Below are 10,688 nucleotides of genomic sequence, written 5' to 3' on the forward strand. Positions count from 1 at the left end.
CTGGGGCAGGGAACAGGCTCCCTTGAGCAAGAAAAGCTCTAGTTGTGTTTACTTTCCCCCTTGGCATAAAACTTCTAGGCTGGACTTTTTACCTTCAAATTGATTGAGATGTCTTTAAGGTAACTTCTGGTCTTACTCCTTTGGTTTTAGTCAAGTTTCCATGCAAAATTAAACTGTAATGGTAAAAAGGAAATCTGGTTTTAATTTAAAGGAATAATTTAATGTTGGAGTTTATGTAGAGTATGCACACAGCAGAGTTCATGAATTTGGAATTTAAGTTTAAGGACAGAAACAAAATACTGAGACTGCTAAAACTATATAAATTTTAGTCTATGTAATTACAGAAGTGGGTAGGTGATTGTTCTCCATACTCTGGCTTCTCAACATGTGTGCAACAGATCTTTTATTGATTGTGGTGTTAAAATACCCTGAACCTGTAGAAAATGGACCTTTGCTCCTTGTTTTCTTTTCCATTTTTCCTCTCAGGTACCTTATCAACTTCTTGCTCGATGCCACCTTAGGAATGCTGCTGATCTACATCGGGATCCGAGCCGTCAGCAGCCTCGTGGAGTGGCAGCAGTGGGAGTCCCTTCGCTTCGGGGAATATGGTAAATGGTCCCTCTTCTTGGGCTGAAATGATTTCCAGGAGAGAATCTCAGAGTATTTCAGCCAGTGCTTGACTCATCTTAAGATCATTTCACAATCATTTTAGTATTTTACTTGTAATGAAGGTTCTTTTAAGTTCTGTATCTCAGCATGCACCTTTGGTCTTAGAAAGATCAACGCTGCCCTCTGTCAGGGTGAAGCCATTCCCCCTTGTCCTGTCACTCCATGCCCTTGTCAAAAGACCCTCCCCAGCTCTGTTGGAGCCCCTTCAGGTACTGGAAGGCCACAATAAGGTCAGAGCCTTCTCTTCTCCAGGCTTCTCCTCTCTTCTCCACCCTGTGGGTGGCCAGGGGTCTGCTCATTGGAAGGTATCAAATCTTGGGGCATTTTATTTGGAGTAGTAAAGCCAAGTTCTCAGCTTGTGATTTCAGTTTATTATCAAGTGTAGGAAAACAAACAAGAGCCTTCCCCCCGTCCCCAGACAAGTGTCTTCTTGTGATTGAGTGATGTTGTTTGTGTTTCTAGAGCCTAAATAATCATTTGTCTCAAGTTAGTTCTCACTGTGAGCTCATTTCCCTTCTTAGCTCTATTACTTGATCCCTGGTGATTCATTACTTGAAGCTGTCACAAAAATAGCAGTGTCCTGCTGGTTTTAAAAGCTTCTTCTTTATATGGAGGATAGTTTTTAAGCATAAATGCCTCAAGGAAGGAATGGATACCAAAATATCAGCATTTATAAATGGTTGCTGTTTGTACAGCAAAACAGCACCACATGCTGATTTATGTACAAAGTAGCATGATGATCCCTCAGGGGCTTTTTTAATGTCAGAATTTTAAATTTTATTAGATTTGTCTTCATATTTCCAGTTTTGTATTTTCAGATTCATCACGTCAGCAGTTGGATTTTAGTAGAGGTGCAGAATCAGTTAATATATTTGAGTATGTAAAGAGGAGAAAAGCAGTCATGAGCTGTGCTGAAAAGAATGTTCCCTGTGTTCTTCTTCCCTTCTTGTCTTGGGCTGCTGTGGCTGTGTGAGTAGCAAACAGGTGATAAATCCCTCTTGGTGACTGGCAACTGAATCGTGCTGTGGACTCTTTGCTTGTCTTTGCTTCTCATGTGGCAAAGCTGAGAAACTGTATCTGATGCATCTTTTCCCTCCAGCTCTTTGTTGGCCACTGGCAGAGCAAGTTACTTGCAGCCATGTGGGGTAGAGGGTACTGACTTTAAAACTACTGAAAATTTGTTTTGGAGTTGTTCTTGGAGTTGGAATTTTCTTGAGAGAATTTTTCAGGATTTGAAGAACAGAGAGAAGATACAGGATAGAGGAATAACAAGTATTTTGTTCAAGAGCTGTCTGAAAATGTGCTTCTGCAAAGCAGCTGAGGGCAGTAGCAGACACTGGTATAGACTACTTTTGCATTGCCCAGCATTTTCCTAAGATGCTGCTACAGTGTCACTGCAGAGGATTCAAAGTGTTTCAGTTTCATTCTTTGTTTGCTTTTCTCGCAGTAACAAGATTTCCACTAGTTTGCTGGATTATTCTATAAATGCAACTTGTACACGAGAGGTATAAAATCAGAATTCAAGAGAAGCTGTGAGAGACTTTAGAAATGGAATTAGAGCTTTGACTTCAACATTAACATTGAAGTTCTAATTTGAGTTTGTATACTGAGCCTCTGAATGTACAAATGTCCTAAATATTCTTGGGAGCACCTTCTGGATGTGGTGATGTTATTAACTTGAATTGCATGGCTTGTGAAATCAGAGAAAAAATTTGGTTGGAAGGGATCTCCAGAGGGCATATGATCCAACCTCTTGCTCAAAGCAGGGTTAACCTCAAAGCTGAAGTGTGTTGTTCAGGGCATGGTCCATCCAGTTGTTAATTTGTCCATGATTTGAGATTTAAGAACCCCTTTGAACAATCTACTCCAGTGCTTAACCACTCTCACTGTGAAAGCTTTTTTCCTTTATATCAGAATTGTGTCTCCACCCATCCAGTCCATACCTTCCCAGCTTTTCTGCAAGGATACTACTGAGAGACTGTCATAAACTGCAGTATGTAGTTGTGAAACTTGAGCATTTTGTTGAGTGTTGATCATTAGCTCACACTGTAAAACGTGGTTAGGAAGTTTGCTTTGTTTTGGACTCCAGTCTGATTTACCAGTTTCTCTGTGTGGCATTTAAGCTGCAGTCTCAGCCTATTACCAACTATTAATCCTGAAAGCCTTTCAGAAATGTTCCAGAAAAGGAAGTAGCAACTGTCCATTATGCATTACAAACACATAAAGGCATCTGATTTTCCATTGCCCATTATTCATCCCCAGGCTAAAAGTTTTGAGCTGTCTTTAAAGATGTTACAGAAGCTGCAGCAAAGACTAAAGTGCTGTCAGACCCCTCCAGAGCTTCCTTTTGTTTTCCAGTGAAGTGCTGCTTTGAACTCACCTGCAAAGCTTGTTAGGCCTAACAGTCCTCTTTTTTCTTCTTTTTTTTTTCCTGCTTTCTTTCATAGAGTCTAAGAATCTGCACAAATTTTCCTGGTCACATATTTGTGGTTTTCATCCTGTTCTGGCAGATAACTTCATGCACTCGGGTTCTTACTCTGCCACAGTGGGGTGCAGCAGAATTTCAAACCCTTTGACATTGAAATTAAAATGTGATCTTAATTTTTTTGTTCAATTAAATTTTTCATAGGAGCTCTTGCACATGTTGCTTCAGTTGTGATCAGTTACTTATGGTCACTAACTTTGAAGAGAGGAAAAATATGTTTAAGGTAGCCCAGGGAGAGTGGCAAAATCATGGTTCTACTTAGACTGAAGAGAAGTGTGTTTTCCCCCCAGCTGTGTTTCCCTTAAGTTTTCCTTTTCAAGACACTTCATGCTTCATGATAGAGGGTCAAAATTAACAATGGGCTGGGAAACAAATGTAATGCAATTTTATTTGTCTTGCTTTCATCAGATTATATGAAACAGTGCTCATATTGCAGGTACTGCTGAATTGGATCAAGTCCTGTGAGATCCAGTTTCTTTTTGAAAGGTGGGGTGAGGCTGAGGGGGGGAAGGAGCAGCACTAAGGGAATTGGGAGAAGACACTTGAAGAGGATTTAGCTGCCCTGCTGCCTCTTCCAACACTGCTTTTCTGAGGTGTTTACTGTGAAGTAAAATCAAATCTATGCATGTATTGAACCTTCCTTCTTCCTTGCAGGTGACCCCCTGCAGTGCAGTGCTTGGGTGGGCCAGTGTGCTCTGTACATAATGATTATGACATTTGAGAAAACCATCATCATCATAGTGCTGCTTATACCTCAGTGGAAAGAGGTTTGTCCTTTTACAGCATTTTACAGACAAATGAATTTCAGGTGGAAGCTGAAAAGACTTTAGGTAGTGTTTGTGGTTTTGGTTCAGGCATCATAGCTGTCTACAGTCATTGCTGATTAAGTCTGTGGTACTGGTATGTTCTTTTAGTTTAATTGGGGTACTGTTAATGAGGCTTCCTGGCATCCATTGCCAGGAACATCCTATCATATTTTGAAGGGTTTTTTATATACTCTGATATCTAAAATTTTATTCTATCTCCTTGTCTAACATGCTCTCTTTTCTTAATTCTTTAACTCTTACTTATGTCTATTTTATATTCTTGCATTTAAATTTTAAAGAATTTTCTTTGCCTGACGTTTTTAATAGATTTAACTGTAGCCTTTAGAAGTTTGCAGTGGATTGTAAAGCCATTGCTGATGACTAGATAAATATTTATTTTGACAGACTCTGCAGCTGAATATTCAAAGTGATGTTGTTACAGCCCATTAAAACCAGTTTAGCCCTGTTGTTTGCTCTGGACTACTTTGGGAACTGTCTTCCTACTGTGCATTTTGTAAAACTTTGCTCTATTTAAATTTCCTTAAGATGGAACTTAAGACATGTTCCTTGGGAGCACACAGCTCTAAAATGTCCAAGATGATTCTCACACAGCTCCTCAGATTTCTGTAAGCAAAAATGACAGAGATAAGTTTCTTGTCAGCCCCACTTACTTATCTGTGGTAATTTATAAGCTGTCCTAAGTACTTTGCTTTTCTCAAAGCTGTCCTTTTTTGGTTCATCTGCGTTATTTCTGTCGCATTAGCTGGCACACGAACATTGCACTGCCTAACCCAGTTTGTGCACGTGCTGCCCTGATCTGAACTTGTGCTCTTCTTTTCACAGGTGGCTTTATTGAATCCCATAGAGAACCCCCAGCTGGAGCTGGCCATCGTCATGCTGATAGTTCCCTTCTTTGTTAATGTTAGTACGACTTGAATGCTCCTCTGAAATGTTTGCTTGGAGATCTTTCTGCCATGTCTTCATTAATTAACATTAGTCCTTAAAACACTGTTATCTTGGTGCTTAAGAGAAGGGGTGTTAAGGAATGGATAAAATGTCTGGATATGTAGATTTTACAAAGCTGAAATCCACACTGAGCTAAGGGATTGGGCTCAGGAGAGGGACAGAAATGCCTCATAGACCTCTTTGGCCTGATGACTTCAGTAGGTTGGATGTAATACTGAAATACTGACACAGAGATTATAAAATTGCAGTGAAATTTGCTTCAGGAAGCAGTTGGTCTAAGGACAGATGTAATGTGAAGTATCCAGTGTCTGACCACAGGCTGGCCTATGGTGGAGCAGAGGAAAAGGGCAAGGGTGCAGTCATGCTTCCCAAAGTGTACTCTTTCAGGAATCCGGGATTTAGGGATTAGAGCCAGGGATAGTGGGTGTCCTTGCATTTAATAACTGCTGGTAAAGCTTTGCTGCATGAAGAGTTAATATATAATCACTGTGAATAGTCATTAGTTTTCTTATTTTCTTCTCTTCCACAAGGGAATCAAGTAGCTGGGTTCTAGGGCATTCCTGTGCTGTGTAAAAAGCCATGTGGCACTGTGCCTGCACAGGATGGTTTGGCCAATTCAGAATTATTGTCAACTCCAAATACTGACCAAATGAACTTATTCTACTCTGAAGAAAGCTGAACTGTCACTTTCCCCTTCTCTTTGACAGGCATTGATGTTCTGGGTAGTAGATAATTTTCTTATGAAGAAAGGGAAGACAAAAGCTAAACTTGAAGAAAAGGAAGCAGGACAAGATTCAAGAAATGGAAGTAAAGTCCGGTACAGGAGAGCAGCGTCACATGAAGAGTCAGAGTCAGAAGTATGTAGAGTTCACTACTGCAGTTAATGCAATAGCAATCCAGTTCACCCCTCCTGCCACTGATTTCATTGGAACACTGTCAACTGAGCTTTGATTTTCTGTGCATGTACCCCTAGCAGCAGTTCCCAGCATTTGCTGTGGAGAGCAAGTTAAGAAAAATGTCTTTGTTGCACCACTCTGGCAGTTGATTTCCTTCCAGATGGGCAGGAAGACATAATAAAATATGTAAATATCCCAGGTGAGCTGTGCTGCAGATACTTCTAAAAAAAACCTCACAGGGGATACAAAACAAACAGACAATTCTAATTCAAAGAGAGGTTAATAGCTTAAAGTGAGAGGGAGCTGGTGGAGGCAACTGACCTGATTTTGGAGAACCATTTACACACTTGCCTTAGCATAATTTTATTCTAAATCACACTAAGTGAGCAGCTTTTAGTTTAGCTGAAGGGATGGGTCATTTCTTTGAGGGTAAGTTGTTTTAGCTTTAGTAAGTTAATGTAACTTTTCTGTGTGATGAACAGTGCTATTTATAGGGAGTTTTCCTTAATAAAATGACTCCATGGTACTAGTTTGGAGAGAGAGCTTAAATATTCTCTCTCAAGCTGCCCCTGTTGTTCTGGAGGTGCAGGTTCAGGCTCAGTGGCTGTAGTGAGATTAACATGCATGCATCCTTCTTTGAAATTTATGGAGCTCCCGGGTAGGATGTGTGATGGTGTTTGATAGTGCAAGCAGTAAATCCTAATTGTGGTCCGTCAGCTCTTCCCTGATAACAAGGTGCTTTGCAAGCATAAAAAAAAGAGGTGAAAGTTTAAAAGTAAAAAGAAAGAGTGACTGGTCCACACCCTGTTTGTTTTTAGATCCTGATTTCAGCAGATGACGAGATGGAGGAGTCGGAGGCCGAGGAGGATCTGCGCAGACTGACCAGCTTGAAGCCCATCAAGAAGAAGAAGCACCGCTTCGGCCTGCCCGTATGACACAGCCCCTGGCCTGTGTGTTTGCAGGTTTCCTGGCAAAAAACTTTGTCAGTGGGGTTTAATGTTGCAATTGCATCTCCGTTTGCATACAAACTGACTCAAAAAGCGAGGTCTCCCAACAGAAGGCGAGCAGTTGGAAGACTTCCAGCTCAGTTGCACTACAGACACACTGACCAATTATGCAAGAATGTCTTCTCATCATGTGTGAAAAACTGCAGAGGTGTTAAGGATCTTGAGTCACTAAGGAGTTTTGTGTCAGAGAAGATCAGAGAGAACAGATCAGAATCTTTCACTTTTGGTTACTGATGAGACAGTGTAAGAAGTTCTCAAAAAGGCATCAGAGTTGACTAAGTTAAAGGAGTGTGTTTTATTACTAAAACTGGCTTTTGCAGCATAATTCCTAGAGCAGAATAGTTTATGGTTACAAGCTGTAACTTAACATTATTTTTTTAAGTACAAATGTTTACTTGCTACCGGGTACCTATGGAACTAATAGGTGGAACAAAGATTTTTTTCCAAGTCTCCTCAAATCTATTTGACTATTTTATATTTAAGTTATATTTTCATACAGTTGTATTTAAAGATTCTCTTTGTCAGAGAAAAGGGTGCAGTTCCCTTTTTTTGTGCAGAACAGGTCAAAATATTTGTAGTGAAAATCTTATTTATCCTTATGTCCTGGTTTAAGACAAAGGGATTGCAAAGGGAAGAGCTCTCTGTCACTGCTGAAGTCACCAAATATCACTAAAAATGCAGTCCTATGTGTGCTTTCGACCACATAATTCGAAAATACCTTTTTTAATAGGAGGTGGTGTTTGCATATTTGACAAATGTGCACTTTAGTGTATGACAAAAACCCGTTGTGATGGTTATTTGTGAAATGAGTATCTGTGGATGACTCATTATTTCTGTTCCTGCAAGTCTCTTGTGCATACCTCTCAAATGACCCAAAAGAGGTGGAACACTTGTGACACTTTTCCTTTTGTAGGGCCTGCGGTACAGGACCGTGATCTGACTGAAGCAGTTGTGCTACAATATTGCAAAAAATAATTCTGTCCCTTGTTTTTTGTTGGAAAAACAATCCTCTATTTAATGTGCTTAACAGCAACAACAAAAAAATTTCTCCTGTTTCATTTCTATAAAGTCTCATTATCCTTTAGCAGTTAAAAAAACAAACAACCCAAGGGGTACAGTGCAGTTGTTACTACAGAATTTCTGTGATCTTTCAGTGTCTCTCTTCTGGTAATTGACAACACATGCTCATCTGAAACCTAGCAGACATGTTTTCAGTGACATCCTTTTGCTTTGCATATTTCCTCAATGATTGTTTCTGACAGCTTTCCTTGCTTTGCTAAACCTTGTGCAGGACAAGGCGACTGTGTCAAAGAGGTGACAACAGACCTTAAGTGCAAATCTGTTGTAGGATCTGGACACCAGGAAAGTCCCAAGCCTTAAACCAAAACAGTTTCATTGGAAAACTGCTCAGAACTTTTTAAGATTTTTTACATTTTTTTATAGATTTACTAGGTCTTAATGTGATTTATTATCCAGACCACTTAAATGGGCCTTAGTAAATGCTGAGCTGTGCTCTCCCGTGCTCACTGTCACTACTCCAGCATTCCTTTTCCCCGCGTGGCTGCCGAGGTGAACACGATGCTCCCAGACCTCAGCGTGTCCAGCCGGCTCCAAGGGCCATTTTACCAAACCTGAGGTTTTAGTTGAGCCACTGACCTTCGTTACTGTGCACTGAAATGTCAGAACTGCAATAAGTTACAGCACTAGTGTTTCTTTTAGGCTAAATCTACAAACTAATGGCATCGGGAGCTTAATTGAGTTCTTTTTGATGTTGGGGGGGGGTAGGGATAGGGAAATGTCCCTAATCAGTGTTGCCTCTGTTTTAGGTTTTTTGGAGTTTTTTTATTGATTGTGTGACTTGCATCTTCTCTTGGTGATTTACCACTGGGTGGGCGCGGGTTTCCAGAAGCACAGTACTTCCAGGAATTCATTTTCAGCAACAGAATAGTCTTGTACAGCTCGCTTTTCCAAAGGGATTAAGAGCTAGGACTGGCTCTTGTCGCAAATGTCAGCATTTATTTCTTTTAGCATAGGATTTGTTCTGTTCCAGACAGTGACATAAAGCTGTTGGACGTGTGCTGTGTCCCACTGCACAGCCCTCGCTGTCCTCACCCGCTGAGGTACCTGAGCAGCGCACACGGATTGAACTGTCCGAGCTTGCATTTTATCTTCCTCTTCCCTCCAGTTACTTCAGTTATCAAAATGATTCTAGTCTCATGTTTAGTCTGTGAATTGTCAGTGTAAGATTATGGCCTTAATCATGTGAAAATATTTGTTTTCAGCAGACCTCAAGCTTACTGACCAAGTACCAACCAGTGTAAAGTGCTGTGGAGCAGTTTGTTGAAGACGGTTGTAGCAAAGGTCCTGAATGCCTAATTTTTCGTGTCTTAGGTGCTTAAATGTCACTTGATGTGAGATTTTGGTATGCCTAGCAAGATGATATAGTAAAGCACTATGAGCCAAAGACACAGAAATATTTTGAACACCACATTAGTAACAGGAGGAGCAGCCTTCAAAGGGGAAAACCCAGTTCTGACTCTTTCTCCTAAGACAATAATTTTATTCACAACTTCAGCTAAATAACAAAATCTGAGGTCTCTTCCTATTTATTCTTTGCTGTCTTGGGAAAGGGATGGAAGATGTAACTTGGTGGTTTTCCTCTTTGTAAGGTAAATATTGGAATTCTTGCTGTAGGTACAAGTAGAACAGGTGCTCTTGTCTGACAGGCTTGTAAGTGTGAGAAGGGAATATGTGCCTGGTGCTTCACTGTGTCTTACTGCTCATTGAAATGGACTGGCAGGACAGTCTGAAATAGACTTTTCATAAGGAGTTGATCCAGTAATGGTATTGGTACTTCTCAACATTTGCATTATCCTAAAATTGGCACTCAAATTTCTACTTGTAAATGTACTTCGGGACAACTCATAGCAAAGGTTTAATTCAGGCTGTGCTTAGGAAATGTGATTCTGTTTAGTGAAAATAAGCTATGTAGTCTATGCCAAAGTAAGAGAAAGGGATTATAACAGAGAGAAGAGACACAGAGGTATTGGTGGAGAGAGAATTTACTACAAATGGTCAACCTAAATGTATTAACTGCTTCTGGGATCTGACCTGTGACATCTGCATAAACTTAAAACACTGGTGTTGTCCAATATGTGGTTTTCAAGTTCTGGCTTTAATACGTTCAGGTCCCCTTGTCTTACTTTAAGTAGGTGAATGCTGTCTGTTAATGTTGCTAACTAAAATGTGCTATAGCTTTTCTTCAGGGAAAACTCAGAAACTGAGTTGCAAATTAGAGCAATGCAAAGTGATCCCCTCCGGCAGGTGTCTGCTCCCGTTCCTGCCATGCCTGGGGAGGGAGGCCTGGGCTCTCCCGCTCTGCTCAGAGCTGAGCATCACAAGGAATCTCTGCCACTGTGCTTGACTAACCCGTGTTTGCAACTTTGCTGTGCTTTTTACAGGAGAAACCGGTAGTGAAAGCGAATAAATTCGGCCACATCAAGTCAGAGTTACATCTACAGCATAGGCGTGCAAACTTTTTTTAGGGGAAGTTTCCGGTTCAATTACTGAAAATGACTACTATGGTTTTACAAAGTAAAACTGCAGTATCTTTAAAAAAGGGACTCTTTTGTAGGTGTTTTTGTCTTGCGTGGGTATCCGTCTCAAACTGAATGTGGGGTTTGTTTGTAGGTAAATTCAGAGTATAGCCAATGTGAGCAAAACCAACAGCTGTATTCTGCTGCCCTCTGTTTGGACCATATTGTTTAATCAGTGGTGTTACCTTAAACTTTTAAAGGTATCTGATGTAATTACATTGTATAATGGTTTACAATAAAGTTGGACTTATTACAGATTTGTA

General features: G+C 40.5%; 1 protein-coding gene across 1 annotated transcript in view; it reads left to right on the forward strand.

Annotated features, from left to right (window-relative positions):
• The window catches only part of LOC108499699 (store-operated calcium entry regulator STIMATE), a 32,974-nt gene extending 22,286 nt beyond the window's left edge, over window positions 1–10,688 (forward strand). The window contains exons 4-8 of the mRNA XM_017819842.1: window positions 487–608; window positions 3,809–3,921; window positions 4,804–4,881; window positions 5,634–5,783; window positions 6,641–10,688. Of these exons, the coding sequence (XP_017675331.1) occupies window positions 487–608; window positions 3,809–3,921; window positions 4,804–4,881; window positions 5,634–5,783; window positions 6,641–6,757 (580 nt within the window). The 3' untranslated portion in view covers window positions 6,758–10,688. The remainder of the gene's footprint in view (window positions 1–486; window positions 609–3,808; window positions 3,922–4,803; window positions 4,882–5,633; window positions 5,784–6,640) is intronic.

The sequence above is a fragment of the Lepidothrix coronata genome, unplaced genomic scaffold (assembly GCF_001604755.1).
Source record: "Lepidothrix coronata isolate B3197 unplaced genomic scaffold, Lepidothrix_coronata-1.0 Scaffold78, whole genome shotgun sequence".
NCBI lineage: Eukaryota > Metazoa > Chordata > Aves > Passeriformes > Pipridae > Lepidothrix > Lepidothrix coronata.